At 32.0% G+C, this 23,925-nt stretch overlaps 2 protein-coding genes across 16 annotated transcripts in view; both read left to right on the top strand.

Annotated features, from left to right (window-relative positions):
* LOC122713409 overlaps positions 1-10,146 on the top strand; it is a 30,669-nt gene extending 20,523 nt beyond the window's left edge. For 10 of the 15 annotated variants that reach the window (XM_043933833.1, XM_043933835.1, XM_043933840.1 and 7 more), the window contains 13 exons: positions 473-643; positions 2,277-2,463; positions 3,089-3,355; positions 4,004-4,284; positions 4,354-4,548; positions 4,639-4,747; positions 4,838-5,017; positions 5,120-5,238; positions 6,366-6,542; positions 6,624-6,811; positions 7,436-7,845; positions 7,955-8,176; positions 8,363-10,146. In XM_043933833.1, coding sequence (XP_043789768.1) covers positions 473-643; positions 2,277-2,463; positions 3,089-3,355; positions 4,004-4,284; positions 4,354-4,548; positions 4,639-4,747; positions 4,838-5,017; positions 5,120-5,238; positions 6,366-6,542; positions 6,624-6,811; positions 7,436-7,845; positions 7,955-8,176; positions 8,363-8,541 — 2,685 coding nt within the window. In that variant the 3' untranslated portion in view covers positions 8,542-10,146. Of the gene's footprint in view, positions 1-472; positions 644-2,276; positions 2,464-3,088; positions 3,356-4,003; positions 4,285-4,353; positions 4,549-4,638; positions 4,748-4,837; positions 5,018-5,119; positions 5,239-6,365; positions 6,543-6,623; positions 6,812-7,435; positions 7,846-7,932; positions 8,177-8,362 lie in introns of those variants that run through there. The other 5 variants (XR_006346487.1, XR_006346486.1, XM_043933837.1 and 2 more) reach the window with 5 other exon arrangements.
* Positions 10,147-15,875: 5,729 nt separating this feature from the next.
* LOC122713187 (NPC intracellular cholesterol transporter 1 homolog 1b-like) lies at positions 15,876-22,751 on the top strand. The gene is made up of 22 exons (XM_043933400.1): positions 15,876-16,383; positions 16,463-16,689; positions 16,767-16,897; positions 16,991-17,126; positions 17,308-17,548; positions 17,711-17,928; positions 18,000-18,098; positions 18,186-18,388; positions 18,837-19,037; positions 19,425-19,629; positions 19,695-19,811; positions 19,894-20,074; positions 20,169-20,296; positions 20,380-20,637; positions 20,752-20,915; positions 20,995-21,110; positions 21,189-21,331; positions 21,455-21,645; positions 21,795-22,023; positions 22,140-22,253; positions 22,341-22,503; positions 22,581-22,751. The coding sequence occupies exons 1-22, from the start codon at positions 16,155-16,157 to the stop codon at positions 22,625-22,627; spliced, it is 3,741 nt and encodes a 1,246-aa protein (XP_043789335.1). The 5' UTR covers positions 15,876-16,154; the 3' UTR covers positions 22,628-22,751.
* The last annotated feature ends 1,174 nt before the right edge of the window (positions 22,752-23,925 follow it).

The raw sequence follows: 23,925 nt of genomic DNA, 5'->3' as shown, positions 1-23,925 counted from the left end.
TAGTTTAAATAATTAATTAATATTTATTCGTAGTCATTATAATTTATCCATTATTTCGTATAACCTCGACCGTTTGGCAGTTATTCGCGATTATTTTTATGTTTCGAAGAATAAATTATCGAGGTAAGTTTATTCGTAACTTCAACTATTAAATTTTACCCGTCTATGGTAAGTTGGAAGAAGTACGATTTTATTCTTCTATACACGAACATAAATATAGTATAGTCGAATCGAGTATATTTGAGTGCCAATTTGTGCTAGCAATGCACAGTAGCGACGATTGCCTGTTGTAATGAAGAGTATTATTGATGGAATTATTCGAAGCTATTTTTCTAATTAATTTATGATCAAAATACGTTATCGAAAAAAAAGGATAAATTTTAGCTTATTTTGTTTTATCGATAGACTCATTTCCTCTATACATTTCGTTATTTCTCCTATTTATCATTATGCTTATATATTTTATTTACAGCTGGTATCCGTATTTGTGCGCGATGCTATGACAGTGGAAGAATTCCTCGCAAGCGCTTGCAACAGAAAGAATCTTAATCCAATGGAACATTTCGTTCGCGTGAAAAAACGCCGCGACATGGAAGATCATAATTATTTCGTACCACATAGAACCGACTTGATAGAAACATACGTGAGTATTTTATATAATATATATTTATATAGAAGACACATCACGATAAAAATTTGGAATTGTAATTTTCGAAAGTTGGGATTTCATTTCCTTCCTTCTGTAATTGCTTTTTAAACGGTTTACGGATATCGAAATATATTGTCGCAATATACACACGTGGAAACATCGTGACAGGTGCATCGATACAAGCGACACCACAGTGGTTCAAATAATGTATATTAACATTATAGTGAGTATTTTATATAATGTATGCTGTTAAATTGTTAAACTAGTCAAGAGAAAAGACATAGAAAACACATCACGGCAAAAATTCGAAATTCTGTCATTTTCAAAAGTTATTTTATTTTTTCCTTCTGTGATTGCTTCTAAACGGTTTACGGATATCGAAACATATTGTCGCGATGTATACACACGTGGAAACATCGTGACAGGTGCATCATACAAGCGACACCATAGTGATTCGAATAATGTATATTAACTGGACAAAATTAATTTTTAAATGTATAAAAAATAATTGTTTCGATGCAATGTACAGCAATTACATTTATATATTAAAATCTTATAAATTTTTAAACGTTTATAAAAATACGCGTATATAGATAGAGAATTAATCAATAATTGATCGGTCATATTTCAATAATTTTTTAAGGCATCTTTAAATTTCAATTTCAATCAATTAAAATCATTATAAATTATAATGATCAATAAGTTTTTTATAAATTAAAGTTAAATAACTAGTTTATATTATTATATTAGAAATTCATGTAATGTAATGACTCATCAATGATTTTTTACATATTTCACATTGTTCCACGCGATAAGAGTCGAAATATGTGAAAAATAAAAGCTCTTTACTTTTTTTTTTTGTCATATTTAATTCGCAAAACTATATTAAAATTAATTTTAATGTTTACGGCTACTTAGCAAATTCTTTAATCTAGCCATTGATATTTATGAAATTTATCTTATATTATAATATATATATATATATATATAACATTATTAATAATTCCTAACTTTAATTGGTAATTTTTTTATTCCTTTCAATGTTTGAGTAATCGATATGCAATATATCTTCTTGTAGTGCCTTTTTCATTTAATAATTTTCAATTTTATCATTTTTATTGTTAAATTATTACTGTTTAAATATCCATATCTGACCCATCTATCTATCGGATAATTTTAGGATCACAAATATTTCTATATCTGTATATTTATACATATTTTTTATTCTAATACTAAATTAAACGCAATGTTAATTTTTTTTTTATATATTTACTCACGCATTTTTATGCTACATAAATTTTTAATAAAACAATAAATTATAAAAAGTAGTATTATTTTCTAAAAATTAAATCTCCATATATACTCAAAACCAGAAAAAAAATAATTTTGTCCTCCTATTATTATTCGAACCACTGTGTCGACGAATTAATAAAACTTTCGTGCTTTGCACAAAGTCGAAGCCATTTGCATATAATTCCATTATTCGAGTCCGATACACGTTTCAACGTGTATCTAAAATCCTTTGTCACTCGAATATATTCAAATCCAATCGAAGTTACACGAACTTTAAGCAACTTGTTGAACAACAACAGTCTTTAAACTGTTAAATATATAATTATAATTTCAGTTGCACACGCACGAAGTGGTCGAGGTATGCGCGAAGATCCTGTATCAAGTGGAGTTGCAAAGGAACACTCTTGAACAAATGTGGGGATTTTCGGTGGAGGCGGAGTTGATCGAGAATTCCGATCGACAGGACGAGCTGTGCTGTTACGTCAGCAGGGTCGAGGATAAGAGCGTAGCAATGCAGAATGGTAATTGTATTTATATCGTTGGGATAAACCTTTCGGGCGATTCGTCGATCGATTGCACGCACCATTCCATCCCTCTCTATAAAACTGGCTCGACGTGTATGTATAAATAGAAGGCCGAGTCGATAGAGCCCAAGATCCTTCTTTCCGTCCCTCTTTGATCTAAATTAAGAATGAAGGTGAGATACACGTGGAAACACAAAGTCGAGCGTCCTTAATCAGATTTTTTTTTTTTTTGTCTGCATCTACAGGATATCTTGTGGGGAATGACATTGAAAAATATTGATTTTTTTTTCTCCCCTCCCCTCCCTCTTATACTGTCACTCCCTTATTATTGAACAAGCAAACTTGCAATAGACACATCCTTCAAACGAAGCATACATAACTGCACTTCGTGCAATATATATGTATATATATATATATATGTAAGTTATAGATACTATCGATAAAAACTAAGTTCTTCGCTTCCCTTTCCCCTCTAGGTTATAAATTATTCTCGTGAACAGAATATTATTCTTTTTCCTTTCCTATTTACTTTCCATTTTAAGTGAACATTACTCGAAAGCATCCATCTTCGTTCCAATTTTCGGTCAAGGATATTTTCCATCTTTGCTTATTTGCTTCTCAGGTATCATTAAAGGTGACGAAATCATGGTGATCAACGGCGCGATAGTGAGCGACCTGGACATGATGTACCTGGAAAGCGTGTTGCAAGAGGAGGTCGGTTTGTGCATGATGATGAGATCCTCGAGGACCGAGCCCCCGGATCTCACGGGGATAATGAGAGTGACCGACGACATAATCGAGAGTTTGGTTTGCCCACCGCCACCCTCCGACCCGCCTGTTATAAGCGAAGAAATGATCTCTGGGTTAATCGTTCCGGCTCCTGGATGGAGTAAGCAATATCCATTTATCGTTATAATTTAGTTAATCGTAGTGGTATTATTATAATATGGAAGGCTCGTGAGAAGTTACGTTCTTTGAACGTATAAATAAATAACGTATAATTCTTTCTTATCGATAAATCGTTAAATTGTTAATTATATGGAATTTTAATATAAGATATTGATTTCTAAATCTAATTGGCTCCTGGATGGAATGATATTTACCATTTGTTTATCTATCGTTATAATTTAGTTAATCGTAGTAGTATTATTATAATATGGAAGACTCGTGAGGAGTTTTCTAAACATATAAGTAAATAATAAGTATAAAAAATAAGTATAAAAAATAAGTATAATTCTTTCGATCGATAAATCGTTAAGTTATTAATTATATGGAATTTTAATATAAGATATTGATTTCTAAATCTAATTGGCTGCTGGATGGAGTGAGCAATATTTATCATTTGTCCATTAATTTAATGTATTGTTATTCAAAATATAAGTTTCATTTATAATTCTTTCGATCGAGTCGCCAAATTGAATAATGGAATTTTAATATCGAAGATATATATTTATATTGGCTTCTGAATCTTTCATATTATATTATTTATCGAAGGAAAAAATATATATATATATAATATATAATACGTAATACACAGGCAAAGAAAGTATCATGCAGGAGTGCACGACGACATCTCACATGGAGAATGGCAAACAAACGTCTCGGACGAATTCGTTCGAGATAGAGAATTTGTTAAAAACGGCGGAACAAGTGACGGGGATCTGTCGATCGCCTGGTGAAACGCGAAAGTCGAGCCCAACCGGAAGCGTTGTTAGTTCTCATTCCCAAGCTTTGACGCCGAGCAGGCAGCTGAGCGACGCTGAGAAACTGAAGAAAGTTATTCTAGAATTAATTGAGACTGAACGTACTTACGTGAAGGTGAGAAAATTTTGTTAAAAAACTCGCGCTTGTTAAAAAACTCGAATTACACGAAATTAATTCTTTCAGAATTTAAATAATTTGTTGGAGAACTACTTAGAGCCCCTTAAACGCGAAACCTTCCTATCGAATGCAGAGATAAACGCATTGTTCGGGAACATACAAGAGATTGTTACGTTTCAACGGCAATTTCTACAAAATCTTGATCACGCGATCGAGATGGAAGCTGATTTCAATAATTTCGATCATCCTAGTCAATTTAAGGTACGCTTTATTATATATTTTTTGCTATATAAATCCATAAAATTTCTGAAAAAAAATCTATTATATCTTTTTGTCATTTTGAAAAAAAAGGGTGTCCTGTTTTCCATTGGAAGTGCCTTCTTGTATTACGTAAATCATTTCAAGTTGTACAGTTCGTTTTGTGCTAGCCACTCAAAGGCGCAAAAGGTTTTACATCCAAGTAAGTAAGAGAAATTCTAATCCTTTCGACGGGTTGCCTATTTGCGAATTGATTAAAAAAAAAGAGAAAAGATCATCGTATCCGTTACAGATGAAGGAAATCAAGCTTTACAAGAGTTCCTGCAAGCGCGAAATCCAAGGCAGCAACACTCGTCGACATTAGAATCGTACTTGATTAAACCTATTCAACGAATATTGAAATATCCTTTGCTCTTGCAACAACTTCGAAATCTCACCGACGAAAGGAGCGAAGAACACCAACATTTGATCGGTAAATTTATATATAATGTAGTGTTAAGAAGCAAAGAAAATTATCTCTTCTTTTATTCGTATATATGTATATATATATGTGTATATTTATCGTGGATTGCAGAGGCTTTGAAAGGTATGGAAAAAGTAGCAGAGCACATAAACGAGATGCAAAGAATTCACGAAGAATATGGAGCTATCTTCGATCACTTGTTCAGGCAACATCAAAAATCTTGCAAGCAGGTGAATAACCGGTTTCATCTCTAGTTCGTTCTTCAATTTTATAGCTGGAATTTATTTATTAATTCGTTATGTTGATTTATTAAATTGTGATTTTGTTAATTTCTAGATTAATAATATTGTTTGCTGGATTAGTGACAAATTGAAGATATAAAAAAATGTTGTTTATTCTATATTAAGTCAATTAGGATTTTAGTAAGAATAGTAGCTTTAGGATTTAATGAATTAATATTTTTATGTTTATTTATTCATATAATATTTAAATCATTAATATTTATATAAGTGTAGCAGGTATATACATTATATAAATAGAAGATTAGAAATATAAGAAATATTTTATATTTATCCATTAAAAAGGATAATTGTGTGGATTTCTATTTTTGATAGGATTTTATTTAAAAAATTTAATTATTGAATATTTTATAATTAGAAAAATAAATTATTTTTCTACAATTAATTTAATCGTAATTGTATATTTTTTTCAATAATATTAGTATTAAAAAATTATTTAATAATAAATGTAATTTATATAAAAGAAGATTTAATTATAAGTATAAGAATATTAATTACGATAATTTTAAGAATAATTTATAGAAATATATTAAATAATCTAAAAGATGAATCCATATATAATTCATTAGTGATAAGAAGTCTCGTAGAGGGAAGAGGGAAGAGGAATTTTTTGTAGGATCGCCTATTGATACATTGTTACTGAAAGCCTATTAATTATTTCAATATAATATTAATATATCTATGGTATATCTAACTTATTTGTATATATACAAATACGAAATTACATTAATAAATTAAACTATATCGTTATGAACCAAAATTAGCCTACATATTAAAAATAAAAAAATTTTTATATTATATCGATATTTAGAATTAGAATACTCTGAATTTTATGTCTACGCCAATGTATCGAAGTTTGAATACAGATCATCGTTTTATTTTCTTTCTCTGTCACAATCGAATTAATATACGTGACATATACCACGCTAGAAATAAAAATACGTGTGAAAATAGGCGGTTCCTCTCACATTCGACCAATCAGATCCACGAGACTTCTTTCCACAGTGAATAGTAAGACAATTCTTTAATTTTTACATCGAATTATTTTCTTATTTCAGCCGATCGATTTAAGCCCAGGAGATCTTTTGTATTATGGAGGTGTCGAGTGGCTCAATATTTCCGACTTTCTTGGTAAAATCAAGAAAGGTCTGGAACTGCACGCGATGTGTTTCGTTTTCAAATCTGCCGTCGTATTCCTGTGCAAGGAAAGATTGAGACAGAAGAAGAAACTTATGGTAAATAAAATTCGTTTATTCTCATTCGAGAACAGACGTAACGTAACAAATGTGATATAAACGTGATACGTTTTTGATCAGGGAGTATCGACAAAAGCGAACTCCAGCGAAGTGGAGATAATACGTTATCAAGTGTTGATTCCTGTAACGGAAGTGCAAGTTAGAGCCAGCTCCGCCAAAGACATGGAGTCTCATTTCTTGTGGGAATTGATCCATTTAAGAAGTCAATTACAGAGAAGATCGGAGAAAGTATATGTGCTTTCCAACAGGTATCGTCTAAAACATTTATATTTATTCCCTCCTTTAAAATTCTAAAAAAAAAAAAAAAAAAAAAAAACGCATTGTTGCCCCGAACATCAACCGCATCAATCCGACAAATCTTAATTTGTCGCGACACAGGTACATTTTCACGCTCTACGTATATAAAAATATGATACCCGCTTTTCGTTGCACGTAGTAGTAATTACACATTGGCACATGAAATCGAAACACGTTTCTCTCATTCGCAAAGTATCATATATAGTATATACATATATATATATTCCTTTGCATTCGGTCGAATCAATAACTCGAGACAATTTTTCTCATTTTCGGTGAATTTCTTACAAATACGAAATGATTTCACACAGAAGTTAACGTATAAAACTTTTATATATTATATATATAATATTTTACGTATCAATTCGCATACGTATCATTCTTATACGTTAAAGAGGTTAGGAATTTATTCACGATATTCTAAAAAGATCGAACAAATAAATAAATATTGTCGTCGTTGAGTTATCGATCCAAATGATGCCCGAGTGATCACATCTCGAATGCAAAAGGATATATATACATATATATCCTATATAATCGTCTATATAATCGTCGATATTATTTTATTTGTCCAGCACAACGGAATTCAGGAACGCGTTTTTGAGGACGATACGTCAAATTATTCGAGAATCGGTCCGGAACATGAGCATACCGTCGACGAAACAAAATCTTAGCCAACCACCGATCAGCATTTCCCCACGAATGTCGACCGGCCATGTGGAGAAATTCGAGAAACAGTCGGCTGGAACGAGCCAGGTGGGGCAAAACGGTGGCAACGGTGGTAGTGGGGCGGCCACGTTGTCCAAGAAGAAACAGCAATTGTTGACAACGTCGCACAACGTGAAGCGAAAATACAGCCAATCGAAACAGGCTGTGGAGCACGAGAGCTCCGAGGATAAGGACAACGAGGAGGCAGGGGCCTCGGCCATTAACCAACAGCAAACGACATTTCGCTCCCGGAGCAAGACCATAAGCGACACATCCGGTAAGATCGTTTTTTCTCATGACGAGGCAAATCTCGTATCTCGTTTACCTCTTCACTCTTAACCGATTTTCACGGAATATATAAAAGTCGACGCGTTAAACGTGCACAGGGGAGATAAAGGTCGAGATGGACTCGGGGACGAAATCGGAGGGTGAGGAAGACTCGCAAGCTTTTTTAGGTGAGAAGAAGGCGAATTTGGGCCGTACGCCGAATCATTTGACTTTGAGCACCACTTCGACAATTTCAGCAGGAAGTACGGGTAGTCAAGCGAGATTGATCCAATCTTCTCATCAACCGGAAAATTATCAACCGATCACGGTCAAGGAACTTGGTAAGAATATGTAAAAAAATAACTTTTTCAATTCTATATTTATCTATTCTTTATTACCAGTAATAATTTTTTTTTTCACTTAAGAAAAATAGTAATTATTGAAGAATTAATCGCGTTATTATTCTTCCATTCTATCTATCGCGTAACTATATATATATATATATGTATACATGTTATTGATTGAAGGTTCGCCGATTTGGAAACCGCGGGAATTACCCTCGTTAGGTGAGTCCACGACGTTGCCACGTAAGGGTAAGTCGGCGAGCGAGTTTGGGGATATAAGCTCGTCTCATAGCGCCTCCCGAAAGTCTCTCATAGAAATCAATAATTGTGCTCAACAATCTAACTGTAATAACCACGTTTAAATTAAAAGAAAGGAAAGAGAAAAAAAAAAGAGAAAAAAAAATAGATGTTAACTGATTGACAAACCATCAAGGTTAAGTTTAAAAAAGAGGGGGAAAAAAAAAAGAAAAAAAAAAAAAAAGAGAAAATACCGTGCAACAAAGTAAATAACTATTCGATTATCGCGTAAAAAAAAAATTGTAAAGACTTAACTTAGCGCTCGCTTGCCGCCCACGCGGAATAGTTAAAAAGACAAAAAAAAAAAAAAAAAAAAAAAAAGAAAAAAAGGAACTATTCTCGCCCCTGTACGCGTTTCCCAACACACTAACACACCAACTTCCGCACCACATCTCCTTCTCGTTTTTTCGTCTTCCAAACGCGCTACGCGTTGATATATATGTATAAATATATATATATATATAAAAAAAAAATTAATAATAACAATAAAAAAAAATGTCGTTGGTGCTACTCCTCTGTACAACGAACGATATTCAATTGTTTGACAGGAGAGAATCTTAAAGAAGGGAGAGAACTTTGCTTTTAGAACTTGTGCGGGAAACAAACACACTTCCCTCGCAATCGATCGAACGACCGAAGAATGTTTTCGATACACGCATGACTTTATTATGCGCGAGTGATGACAATTTCAAAGTACTTTACGTTCTTACGCCGGCTATATCTTAATCTTTCATCCGCTATTGGATAGACGCATCGATCAGTTTATTGTCGCGTTTTATCGATATTATATGTATCGATCGAAAAATCGAATCATCGGTTACAGTGATAAATTGCCATAATATAGGCGTGGTGCACATTCTTGTCCATAAATCTGCCTATGTAATAAATCTTGAACGTAATATTTATTAAAAATATCACTGAAAGAATAATTTTTCATTTCGAACAATTCTATCTTCTAAATACAAAATTCCTTTTTTATCTATTTCGAGATTTATCGACGGGAAAATGTGCACACGTGCTAGGGAGTAAAACGAATTTAACGAAATTTGCGAGATTTTATCTATTGATATTATCACACACATCGATCATTATCGCCACTACCAACGCTGTTGCCGCATCCCGTTATTACAACCACAACTATACTAACATCTTCGACTTCAACCACTACACAATTACTACGGTTACTACTATAACTACTGCTACTATCGCTACTACTATCGCTGCTGCTGCTATTACTACTTCTGCGATTATTGCTGCTCCTGCTGTTTACAACTTATTGCATGCCATCCGTACAAGCACGTACGAAGCGATTTTCGTTTATACCTCGACTCTCGTCTCGATTGTAATTATTTCACGATGTTTTCTTTTCTGCGTGGACGGCAATGCGACACCACGTAATAATAAAACTCTGTATATAATGTAATATTGATGCGATCAATATTGTCATTATTATTATTATTTATTATTTATTATTATTATTATTATTATTATTATCGTCGTCGTTGTCGTTACTATGATTATCGTTGCGCATACAGTATTCATGTTATCGTATATTATATCAATCATCAAGATTCTTTTTTAATCGTTATTTTTGTTGTTATTATTATTATTATTATTTAATTATTATTATCTCTATTTAAGATTATCATTATTTTTTATTCTAATTATTTAAATGATTAAATTATCATTATATCGCCATTATTATCATTATCATCATTATCATTATTATTATTTCTGTATTATATACTATTATTATAATAATATCGTTACCGTAGTTATTACTGTTATTATATCATATTTCATCGTTGTTTTCCTCATCTCTTTGTATTCGTTGTTGAGACGATACGCATCATCGTTATGGTCGACTAATTTGAGACATAATATATATGTCTGTAAAAAAAGAAAAGAAAAAAAAGAAAACGAACGACGACGTAACGACGAGTAAATTTAGCGATCAAGTAAAAAGAAGAAAAAAAAAAATGAATTTAACGAGATAAGTCGTATATATATATATACATATATGGATTTCAACAAAGAAAAGAAAAATAAAAAAAAAACGTACAACTATTGTGTGTACATATGTATGTCGCGTGTGTATGCGCGTATGCACGCGTTTGTGCGTACGTGTCTTTACCACGTATTTTACTTCGAATAAGTAACTTTGAAAACGATGGCACGTACAGAGTATAGATACAATTCGTATACATGCATATGTGTATACATATGTACATATATGTATCGTATATGAGGAAAGGCGGTTTTCCACATGTTTGTCACATCCACACACACATCCACACACACATCCACACACACACACACACACACACACACACACACACACACACACACACACACACACACAAATACAAAACGCTGAGTTTTAATCTTATTTTTTGGACTCGAGTATTCTTTTCGTAATAGGAAATTTTATTTTTAACGTTAATCAATGAATTATAATACAACTGGTGATAAGGATATTCGAGGCTAAAAATATTAAGGGAGGGGATGGGGGGAGGGGAAGGGTGACGAGGTTTGCGGGGCTTTGCAAAGGAAAGGTCTCTTTGGTCGACGACCTTATATAAATATATAATATGTTCGTTGTTAAATGAAGCGAGCGAAACGAGCGAAGAGCGAGTAAATATACCTACCTACCTACCGCTCAACCGGTATCTTTATTGATCTTAAAAAGAATCAATTATGGTGATATATATACGCGCGTTTAAGCTTTTAAGATCTATCTAAAATGAGAAAAAGGAAAAGAGAAGAGAAGAGAAACGTTAATTAACGTGAAAAGAAAGAAAACGTCCGTGTGGAATACCGTCGTAACATCGATGATATATATATATATATTATATTATATATATATAAATATATATCACAAAAATTAACGATATTCGACGTATAAACGCAATGTTAAATGAGTACTAATAATAAGTTAACACGATATCGAGTGATTAATACTTGTAAATTAGAAAACAGAAAGTATATCTATATCTACATGTATATCTACATATATACGTATGTGCGTGCGTGAACGTATGTGCGCCCGTGGGTGTGTGTATATATATATGGTATATATTATACATATATATATATATATATATATATATATATATACAATATATACAGGATGAGAGTAAATGGTTGTTCATAAATCTAAGGATATATATATATATATATATAAGTGCACGTGGTGCACATCGTGTACGCTTACACTTTTCCTTTACTTTCTCGTTCTTCCTCGAATGAATGAAGAGAATACACCGATTCCAATTCCGAGATAGAAACGCGATAAAATTTTCAAAAAAAGAAGACGAATAATGTATCCATAAATTTTTGAACATCACTTGGAATCATCCTATATATAAAAATTATTACGTACACATATATTATTTATATGAATGGCACGCATATACGGATGCATAGGGAGAAAAAAAAAATTATATTATTTATTTTCTTCGAAACACTTCATCGAGGATTACGCGTTGACGATGTAAATCGATTGTGTCGAACAAGAGGATTTTATGTTACAAACTACTCTATCTAAGTTTAATCACTTGTTTGATCGTTGAAACGAACAATGAAGCGTAAAGTTTAATATTATTTCTTTTCGTTTTCACTATTTACACTCTATTCCTCCTCGTTTTTTCTTTTTTTTTTTTCTTTTTTTTCCTTTCTTTTTTTTTCGTAAACGTTATCTATAATCGTTCGTACCTTCTGTGGAGAAAATAAGAAGCACAAAATGCAAAGTGTAAAGACAATTTATCCTATCGAGTATCGAATATAAACACAATTTATTTTTATCGTCGAAACGGATCGCATTTTTTACCGAATGTCTTCCAATATATTTTTTCATATATATAACATTACACCTTCCACGTTCGACATTACCGATTTAGAATTCCGGGAAAATTTTTTTTTCGATTTATCCAATAAAATATGTATGTATATATTTCAACCGAACGAATCGAATATGTATAATACATAGAAGGAAAACGGAACACGATCGAGTGTATCGAGATTATTATGTGCTTTGCGCGACATTCATTTTTTAAACAATGAAAGAATGAGAAAAGAGCGCATTAATTCTGATCTAATTTTGATCGATTCGGTCACGATCCCATTCGATGACGGTACGCGTGACGACCGTGTCCAACGGGAAAGATTGAACTTCGATTGAACTCGTCTCTATTGCAAAGTCATCTTCGCACATGTTTGTATTTACTAGTTATCTTATCTTTGAAAAAAAAAAAAAAAAAAAAAAAAGAAAAGGAATCCATTAATATTTTTATCGAAACACCTGTGTGTGTATAAACACCTGTGTATAATTTCTTAATTAGAACGTTAATTGTTAAAGCGTTAATTGATAAGCGCAACGGGATTATTTTAATATTTATTTTTCGTATTTTATATTCGTATATAAAAATAGATACTACTAAAATCTCGATGATTGACTCGACTTCAAATTTATTTATATCATTCATTTATTCTTCTTCCTAGATCTATTTCGAAAAAAAAAAAAAGAACGAGAGATCAAACAAGATAAGTAGAAAGAAAGCATAAAAAAAAAAGGAGAGGAGAGACAGGTCGAAACCGAAAATCGATCGATATATACATCGACATATATATATATATATTTTTTTTTTCCTATCTAAAAAAGAGAAAAAAAGTTTGATCACACAGGTGCGCTAATAAAATTCTAAACACTCAATGCTCAATTATCATCAAGTGTGTGCTCTTTTTCTCATTCGACATCCATATATACATATATACGTGCGCACATTAAACAACATATGCACACACTTACATTAGCAATCGCATAATATCGCACACGTGCGCATATACACACAATACGTACGTAATGTTATCGATTAATATATTTCACGACAGAGAAGAAAAATAACAAAATACCTACTTATCGATTACTACTAGATGTCATGCGTGCGGATTTAAAAAAAAAAAAAAAAAAAGAAAAAAATCTACAGAAGATTTTCCGTTGCTCGAGTTATTGCATTGTCTACTACTATTACTACTACTACTAATACTACTAATACTGATACCAATACACACACACACATACACAAAACACTACATTACACGCAAAAACAGGAACACAGACACAAATTTTATTGTATAAATTATTTTGCCGAGATGCGTCTCCGAATAAAAAGTTTGGCATTTCCCTTTTTTCTCGATCCGCAGCGTGACAGATCCTACTCATTCTACACGCTCTACGCTATAGATAAGATTCTCTTTCCCCTGATAATAAAAATCGCGAGATGAAAATGTAAAATCGGCTTACGATCTTACGTACGAGAATTATCCACGATTTTTTCAGAGATCGAGATCGAAATCCAATAACGAGAACGAAACGTTTTATCTCGATGATCGAATGATGATTTGACGAAAAAAAAAAGAAAAGAAAGAAAATTGTAAACGTTTCGTATTAAATTTTGACAATCAATTGCGAAGCTTAGATTTGCTATTCGTTTCTTTTTCTTTTTTCGTTTCAAATCAAAGAAGAAGAAGAAGAAGAAAAAGAAGAAGAAGAGAGAAGGAAAAAGGAGAAAGAGGGAATTAGGGCGAGGGAATAAGCGTAATGATTATCGTTAATCACAAGCGTTTTAATGAACAATAATAAGTATCGTTATTTAATAAGGATAAATTGAAAAAAAAAATGGAGAATCGGCGCAGGAGGAAAAGGAGGAGAATATATAATAAACAGAGAGAATCTTAGGCCCGAGGGGGGATATAGGTTTCGAGAAAACGCGCAAAGTTCCTGAAGATTAAGATAAAACGCGGCCAGAATGAACACGCGGATGAAACGAGAAAAATGGCGAATAATGGACGAAACGTAGGTGGAGACGTATCTTGGTAAAACATAGTTGGCCTAGTAACGAGTTTCATATTTTTCGCCCCGAATCGCAGTGAAATCGTCGAATAATTATCATCTATTATACAATATTATTGACATTATCCACAAATTTTATTGAAATAAAAAACTTTATCGATACCGTTGAACATAATGTACTTGAATTATGACGACGACAACTTCGATACTGTTATATTGGAAAGGGAGGAATGAAAGGTGGGAAGAGAAAAGTGAGAAGGATAAGAAGAGGGAGTGAGCGAACGAGCGAAAGCGAGCGAAAAAGAGAGAGAGAGAGAGAAAGAGAGAGAAGTATACGTGTGATTGTACGTGAAAGAAATGAGTGAGGGAGAAAAGAGAAAGAGAGAAAGCGAGAGAGAGAAAGAGAAAGGAGAGAGAGAGAGAGGGAGTATGCGTGAGTGCATGCGTGTAGAGAGGAAGACAGAAATGGCGGAAAAGTATACACACGGACACAAACCGTTCGAATGGATGTGAATCCGAACATTTTAAACGATCGATAGGATTATTATTGTATAATATAAGCGGGAGTAAAAAAAAAAGAAAAAAAGAAAAAAAATGCGAATACGAAAAAAAAAAGCAAAATGGAACAGGGTGGGCTGTTCGTAAAAGATGAAACAAGGATAGGATAACGATTACAGATAAACTATGTAACTGAAGTCTTTCCATCTTCTTTTTTTTCCTTTCATTGTGTCACGTAAATACGTCTTTACACGCGACTCTTATGTGCGATGAATCTTGGACGATGAGTAGAGAAAGGGGAAGGAAAAAAAAAAAAGAATAAAAAAGATAAGAAATAAAAAAAAAAAAAGGGAAAAACCTTGTAAGTACGTATAATAAAAAAAAAAAGAAAAAAAAATACGCGAACGCGCAGTGTAAACCATGTTGTTTACGTTTCCATCTATTGTGTAATTATACATTAGTAATTGAACATTATAATTACGGTAATTCCTTGTATTTATTGTTATCGTTCCTCGGTTATGCGGAAATGTTCAAGGATGATCCATTTGTACAATCATTGAGTCATTAAAATATGATTATTCGGTACCAATGTTGTTTTATTCCGTTGATCAATTTATTTCTCTTCCTTTCCTTAATTCTAGCGAAATATCTCCTGGAATCATTAGATGACACGTCGATCTCGATTTTCGAACATTTCGTTTCTCGCAATGGCATGCAAATAGATGGAAAAATGCATACGTGTGTACAGAGAACAATTCGATAATATCGGCGTACAATAATGATAGATATTGATAACACGATGTACGTAATTTACGTCGTAATCATATCGGAATGAGATGTCGATAAGACGCAGGTGTGCGAAGCGATCGTTATCAATTTTCTGACTATATTAATCTGTCATAAATTCATTCTTTTCTCGATAAATCCTATTTCGATTACATTCCCCTACTAAAATTCTCGATTCAATTACAATGGTAGACCATCTTCTACGTGTCACACCAGTCAATCGAACGATAAGATGCTCGACGATAAGTGCCGTATCGTTCGAATAAAATCGAAAACTCGGTATTATCTTGGAATTATTCCGGATCGATTCTTTCTCCGTTCAAAACGAATCGTTTATCGACGACCGATTGGCCGAACAATTCGTCACAAAATCTTTCGTCGAATTAAAATCCGATATTTAATAACGTACATACGTAACATTAACTCGCGCGTGTGAAAAGAAAGAAGAAAAACAAAAATCGAAAATGTATCCCGTCTAGATCTGAAATTTTGAAAGTTTAAAAATTGATTTCTTTCACGTTTGAAATTGTGAATATTGAAATTATGAATCGACGCGAATTACACTTTATTTTATCCTCGTTGTTGTTATGTTACGCGTTACAATTGGCGCGATGCCAAACAGACGCCTATCACTGTGTATGGAGAGGAAATTGCGGTGTAACGAACTTTGGAGTGAGTCGCACGTGTGCATCGAACGATCCTCCGAAATCGATCGATTTCCAATCGAATTCGAATCTCCGTGAAAAATGCCCCTATTATTTCGAAGGCAAAGGTATCTTTTCTCAAATCTCTAATCAACCCCTCGTTTCTCTCCTCCTAATTTCATTTTTATTCCCTTCCTTACGTTTTAGACTCACCGGAATTGTGTTGCGACGCTGACAATGTTAAAACGTTGATCGAGAATTTGAACATGGCCGAAAGTATATTTGGCAGGTGTCCAACTTGTTTGAAAAACGTATACAAATTGCTGTGCGATTTGGTGTGTAGCCCCGAGCAAAGCAAGTTTCTCCGTGTAACGAAAACAGGTAACAATTATACGAGGGAATCAGAAAAGAAAGAATACGTGGAGGAAATCGAAGTGAGCGATATTCTTATTTCACTTTGCTTGCATTTCTTTACAATTGTACTACATATTGTCTTCCTTTTTTTTTTTAGGTTTACGTTGAAGAGGAGTACATGAACAAAACTTACGATTCTTGTAAGAACGTGGTCATGCCTCAGAGTGGGAAATTAGCTATGGATCTGGCTTGTGGAATTTACGATGCTAGCACGTGCACGCCAAAATTGTAAGCAAAAAAAAAAAAAAAAAAAAAAATTACGAATCGCACGAAGCGAAGCGGTATTTATCGAGCGAAGACTCGGTGAAAAATTATTTGTAGATGGTACGAGTATCAAGGTGATCCGGATCAGAATATATTCGTGAGCTTTCGAATGCTTTTCATCACGGAAGTATCGAAAAACGAATCGATGAAATTATGGAATTCATCGGTGAAAAAGTGCAACGAAATGTACGAGGTAAGTTAAAATAAACTAATATTTTATACATATGTCAAAATATTTCAAATTCTTGTCCCTCTCTAATCGTATCTAATTTCTAAAAAAAAAAAAAATCAAATTTCTTCGAATATCTTTCATAGATATTCTATATAGAGCATTTTTATCAACTAACATTCGAGACTTTCAATTGATTCGACAGGATTCATCCCCGTGTAGCTGTGTCGATTGTCCAACATCTTGTCCGGTCGTTACGATACAAAAACAAAATGACGGTTTTCTTCTTTTCGGATTGAACGGTTATGGAATCGTAACAGCAATCGCAATCGTTGCACTCATCTTGATATTTATAATCGTGTATATCATAAAGATAAGAGGTTTCCATTGTGATTTGCTTTCATCGGGCAAGATATTTCAAATATTTTTCACCGCTTGGGGCAAAAGTACGTATGTTTCTTCGATGACATAACATTGATCAAATTTAACGTTTTTTTTTTTTTTTTTTTTTTTTTACGAAATATCTCTTCCTCTTATTTTTTCTTACTTTCCTTTTCGCACTCATCTTACGATGTATAAATATAAGTGTTTTATACGTTTTCTTACAGTATTCGCAAAATATCCAATAATATTTTTATTAGTATTCGTATACATAATAGTGAGATTAAGTTTCGGAATAAAATACCTCTCGATAACGAGCAATCCTATAGAGATTTGGGCAGCACCCACCAGCAGAGCAAGGATCGAGAAAAATTACTTTGATTCTCATTTCCAACCTTTCTACAGAACTGAGCAGGTTTATATCAAATCTGTGGGTCTTAATAAGGTAAAATCTTTCTCTCTCTCTCTCTCTCTCTTTTTTATATCATTACTCATATCATTTCATCACTCGCCTAGATATATCACGATACAACAACTGGTCGTCTCGAATTTGGTCCAATCTTCAACAAAGAATTTTTGCTCGCTGTATACGATCTACAACATAAAATATTGCAAGTAAATATAATATGTATACATACGTAACAACGTATCATCCACGTGTCTCTTTCGACAGATAGGAAATCTAGATGGAACAATTTTTAGCTCGGGCAAGAAGAAGGGGAAGGTTTGGAACGGATTTGCTATGCTCCCGTACAAAACAATTTCACAGGACCTGTCACTTTGAATCTGTGCACGGTGCAAAGCGTATGGGGTTATTTTCAAAACGATCTCAAATCGTTCAACAGAGTGGACAACTCGAGCGAGTATGAGATCAATTATCTGAATCATTTGTACAAATGTGCCCAGTAAGTGTGAACCAAGTATAAACGTACGTATGAATAAGTGTCAAAATTTTCTTAGCCTCGATCCATTCGCTCGAAAATATTCCGAACTGTTCGAAAAATAATTTCGTTTTTTTTTCATGACAATAAAACACCATGTCGTTTCACGTGATCATGAATGGTCGAATTCTTGCATTTTGTTATCACACACGAAAAACACAATTGCACAAAATCAAATGAATTTTTCTTATAAATAAACCATGAAATGCCAACTGTCGAAATATATAATAATTATAACACGGTTTAGAATGAAGTTGGCTGGATAAACGTTCGACTAGCGACACTCGTGTGAAAAAACGAAATTACTTTCCGAACAACCCAATATTTTTAATTATTTTGTGTTACGAGTGAAAAATCACTAGCGAGAAGAAAATTCTTGACGTATACTACTCACCATTCTTCTTTCTTCAAGGAATGAGTATAATAACGAGTGTATGGCGCCGTACAAAGGTCCAGTTTTTCCTGCGCTTGCTTATGGAGGATTCCTACGCGAAGGTGAATTTAATTACGCGCCAGAAGATTACATCAAATCGACAGGTATAATCTTGTCATTTCTGGTGAAAAACTCGCTGGACGAAACCGTCCTCCAATCGGCTCTCAAATGGGAACAGAGGTAAATATATAGGGTGTTTTAAAATTTAAAAGAGAAAGTTATTCAATATTCAATTCAATAAAAAGTATATATTTTTCATCATTTTAAAATTGTAACTGATGTCAAGATAAATTGAATATTATATTGGAGGAATAAATATTGTGAACTTTTCAAATCGAAGATATCCGAAAAAAAGATTTAAATAATAATTTTTCTTTACTTTATTACACGTGATCAAGATTTGATAATAATATTACTGCTTGATTTATTTGAAATTCTTCCAAACTTAAGATAATGACATCAACTACTACAATAAGTACCAAAGGATCCAAAATATATAGTATTGATAATATTCCATAAATTGAAAAATTGAATGAATTGCGATTCAATCTATAAACTTTTCTCTAGGTTCATTGATTTTATGAAAAAATGGGACGCCAAAGAGAGGCCAAAGTTTATGGATGTCGCATATACGACGGAGAGATCAATCGAAGATGAGTTGGAACGATCATCGAGAGCAGAGGCAATAACAGTGATGATCAGTTATGTGATAATGTTCGTATATGTGTCCTTTGCTCTGAGCGAGATAAAATGTTCCGTGAAAGAATATTTCGTAAGTTTCTTTTGATTCAAAATGTATTTCTCGAGTTGAATCGAATTTCTCATAATCGATTTCAGGCAAACAGCAAAATAATGTTGAGCGTGGGAGGTGTTGTCATTGTAATAGCGTCGGTTGCCTGCTCTCTTGGTATATTTGGTTACGTAGGAGTGCCAACGACACTCCTCACCATCGAAGTGAGTATCGAAAAATATCGAATGTAAAATAATTTTTTCTGTATAAATTCTGTGTAATACGTATGTATAATACGTATTACAGGTAATTCCATTTTTGGTATTGGCTGTGGGCGTAGACAATATTTTTATTTTGATTCACACGTACGACAGAAATATAAAATGCGACGACGAATCCATACACGAACATGTTGGAAGAATCTTGGGAGAAGTTGGTCCGTCGATGTTACTCACCAGTATATCCGAGTGTTTGTGTTTTTTGATTGGTCAGTATTTATAGTTTGATTTTCATAATCATAATTCGATTGTTTAATTCATTGTTCATATATATCGAATATCTACTATAATTCTTATTTTTAGGAACATTATCGACAATGCCCGCTGTAAATACTTTTGCACTCTATGCATCGGTATCGATCTTGATCAATTTTCTATTGCAAATAACAGCTTTTGTCTGCCTTTTGTCGCTCCACGAGCGAAGATTCGAGGTAAGATTTCGGCATGTATTTATTCTAAAAAAAAAGAAAAAAAAATTTTCAAATTTTTTAACGAAATTCACTTCATATTTCAGAAAAGATATTTCGATGTGCTTTGTTGCTTGAAAACGAAAAAGGATAATTTTATAATCGAGCAAAAATTCAATGTTGTCCATACGATTTTTGAACGCTATTACACGCCATTTCTTATGAAAACACCGGTCAGAATAATCGTATTGGTAATATTCTTCATTTCTCTGATAATGCATATTGTAATAGTGCCGCAAATTGGTGTAGGATTGGAGCAAAAACTTTCGATGCCCGAAGATTCTTACGTTTTGAAATACTTCGAGGTAATGTTCTACTTGTATTCGTATGTGCATATAATTTACAAATACTTACGAAGAGATATTCTATAACAATAATGGCAATGACGTGATAAAAGATCGATCGATTTCTTTTTCCAGTTTATGGATGATCTTCTATCGATGGGTCCACCTGTTTATTTTATAGTAACGCCTGGATTGAATTATAGCAATCCTATGGTACAAAATATAATTTGTGGTGGTCAAGGATGCAACAGCAATTCTCTCTATACTCAAATTTATTCGGCATCTAAGCAACCTGCAGTGTTTGTATAATATTTTATACGAATTAATTTTTAACATTGTTCATTCGATTCCATTGCTAATCAAATTATCCAATCGTAGATCGTATTTATCGAAAGCAGCTTCATCTTGGTTGGACGATTACATAGATTGGTCGCAGATTTCCGATTGCTGCAAATATTTTAAAGCAAACGAATCATTTTGTCCACACTCGCAATGTAATTATCGCCAATTCCCACATATTTCATAACATTTTAATTTTCAAAATTTATTTATTATATTATATTTTATCGTAGTCGAAGAATGCAAAAGTTGTAAAATCAATATTACAAATTACAATCGGCCGACCGCGTATGATTTTCGAAAATATCTGCCTTATTTTCTTCAAGATATCCCGGATGAAAGATGTGCAAAAGCTGGTCGAGCGGCATATTTTGATGTAAGATTTTTATCTTTTAATATTTTAGAACTGTTTCACAATGGAATTACACATACGTATCTATCTAATTCCTTTTGTTCTCTCATCGACATTTTTGAAATCATTATTTATACAAACTCGCAGGCGTTGAATTATAAGACGGATAAAAACGGATTAATAGATGTCAGAGACAGTTATTTCATGGGATATCATACCCCGTTAAAAAAATCATCGGATTGGTACGAAGCTCTAAGATTTGCCAGAATGATTGCGAATAATATTACAACTATGATAAATAATTTGGCACACGAGGATGTAACTGTATTTCCATATAGGTTTGTTCATATTTTATTATTATACTTTCATACATTTTGAAATATTTATTCTTCAATTTTGTAAAATTCGATTTTTTTTTGGATTTCTTCTACTTTATCCATTGCATATATTGTAATGTAATGAAAATTATGGTATTTTTTTATTACAGTGTATTTTACGTGTTTTACGAACAATATCTTACGATATGGAGAGAAACATTAATTTCATTGGGTTACTCCCTTTGTGTCATTTTCGTAGTGACATTGATTCTAACATTTTCCTTATTTTCGGCTATAACGGTACTATTGACAGTATGCATGATCATCATAAACATTGGCGGACTTATGTATTGGTGGCATATAGAATTAAATGCAGTTTCTCTTGTCAATTTAGTCGTGGTATGGTAACACAAGAATACATATATATATTTATATAGCGCTTATTTGCTAATAATGAATTACATAAAAAAAATAAAGAATTAAATTCGATTAAAATTTCAATTTTACACTTATAGTCTGTTGGTATATCTGTGGAATTTTGCAGTCACATTATACATTCGTATTTAAAATCAAAGAAGGAAACTAAAATTGAACGTGCATCTGAATCGCTTAATCGTATAGGAAGTTCGGTATGTACAATAATTTGCGTAGTATTTAATATTTGTCAATCTCAATCTTCGAATTAATAATATTCTTTTTTTTTTTTTTCGTTATAGGTATTCTCCGGAATTACTTTGACTAAAATTATAGGAATCGTGATACTGGCGTTTGCTAAAACTCAAATTTTTGAAGTATTCTTTTTCCGAATGTATCTAAGTATTGTAATTTTCGGTGCTGCGCATGGTTTGATATTCTTACCAGTATTATTAAGTTTTATAGGTAAATAAGATAATATTACGACACTTTTACATACATACAAACACACATATAATATATATAACATATGCATATTGCAGGAGATGACCAAATCAAAGGAAAAAAAGAAGAAAAAGATATCAATTAATTCTTAATAATAAAACCGAATGTACAGAAATTTCACTATTCATCTATAATTTATTTTTATTATTATTATTAAATTAAATTAACATTGTTATAAATATATAAATTAACATTGTTTTTTAACAATATTGATCGATATTTTTCTATTATATATTTATATATATAATTAATCTTACCTTACCTTAATTAAAAATGATCTAACCTAATATTAAATTTAATTAAAAAGAAAAATATCTTATCTAGAGATACAATTTGAGACATCATTAAAATATAATCTATTGATTTAATTTATTAGAATTTTTCCTGCCTTCAAAGTTATAGTAGCAATCAGCAAATATACATACACCGCATAATCTGCATGAAAAAAGAAAATAAATAAATAAAACTTTAAAATAAATGTTTAAAATAATATTAAAATCGATTACATTAAATAAAATTAATAATCAAACTTAAAAATTGTTCTTTAAAAGTCAATAATGTAAACTATCTATCATTCTAACAATCAAATAGATGAGTGAAAAAAAAAAAGAAAAAAAAATAAGTTAATTGCTAAAGAATTATCAATTATGGTAATGTTATGGTAATGAAAAACTTATTGAATAAAATTATTAATTAAACAATAGTATAAGAATAATATATAAAAATAATATATAAAATAAATATAAAAATAATACGTACTACGCATAAAATAGATTATACAATATACGTCTTATACCTGCGACTTTCGTCAGTGGAATAACACGCGGATTGCGATTTTGTTTTGATATCGACTATCGAATTGGAGAGGGGATATTTACTCGACAGTTCGATACAAGCAGAGCGAATACGAATGCAAATTTCTAAATTTTGTCTATATTATAAGAAATATTTATAGCTTTGAAGATAATATAAAAATATACAAATAATATATGAGTTTATTATAATATATAGATAAACATATTTCGAATAGATATGAAATTGAACTATAAACTAAATAATTTAATCATTTAATTTATAATGAATTTTTTTGCAAAATTATTATTGAAATTACTACTTTTTTTTATTTTACTTTCAGTAAAATAAAAAAACAATAAAAATCTATATTTCTAATTTTGTTAAAATAAAACAAATCTTGTTAGATTTGTATAAAAGTTATCTATTACTTTTCGTAAAATATTCATGTTATAAGTCATTAAACAAGATTTTAATATTTGATATTGACAATTAACATCCACCTTGAAAAGAATAATTAAATTTTTCTTTTGAATTTGAAATTGCCGCTACATCATTATCGTCTTTGTCACCGTTACTGCGAGCAGCACT

The sequence above is a fragment of the Apis laboriosa genome, unplaced genomic scaffold (assembly GCF_014066325.1).
Source record: "Apis laboriosa isolate Shangri-la unplaced genomic scaffold, ASM1406632v1 scaffold23_cov150, whole genome shotgun sequence".
NCBI lineage: Eukaryota > Metazoa > Arthropoda > Insecta > Hymenoptera > Apidae > Apis > Apis laboriosa.
This window is presented reverse-complemented; position numbering and strand designations above follow the sequence as displayed.

What these genes read in the sequence shown, in the direction of transcription:
- LOC122713187 (XM_043933400.1), top strand. Translation starts at nt 16,155, where the DNA reads ATGAATCGACGCGAATTACACTTTATTTTATCCTCGTTGTTGTTATGT. An exon ending in AGCACGTGCACGCCAAAATT is followed by an intron (nt 16,898 to 16,990) that starts GTAAGCAAAAAA and finishes AATTATTTGTAG; the next exon opens with ATGGTACGAGTATCAAGGTG. An exon ending in ATTTTGTCCACACTCGCAAT is followed by an intron (nt 21,111 to 21,188) that starts GTAATTATCGCC and finishes ATTTTATCGTAG; the next exon opens with TCGAAGAATGCAAAAGTTGT.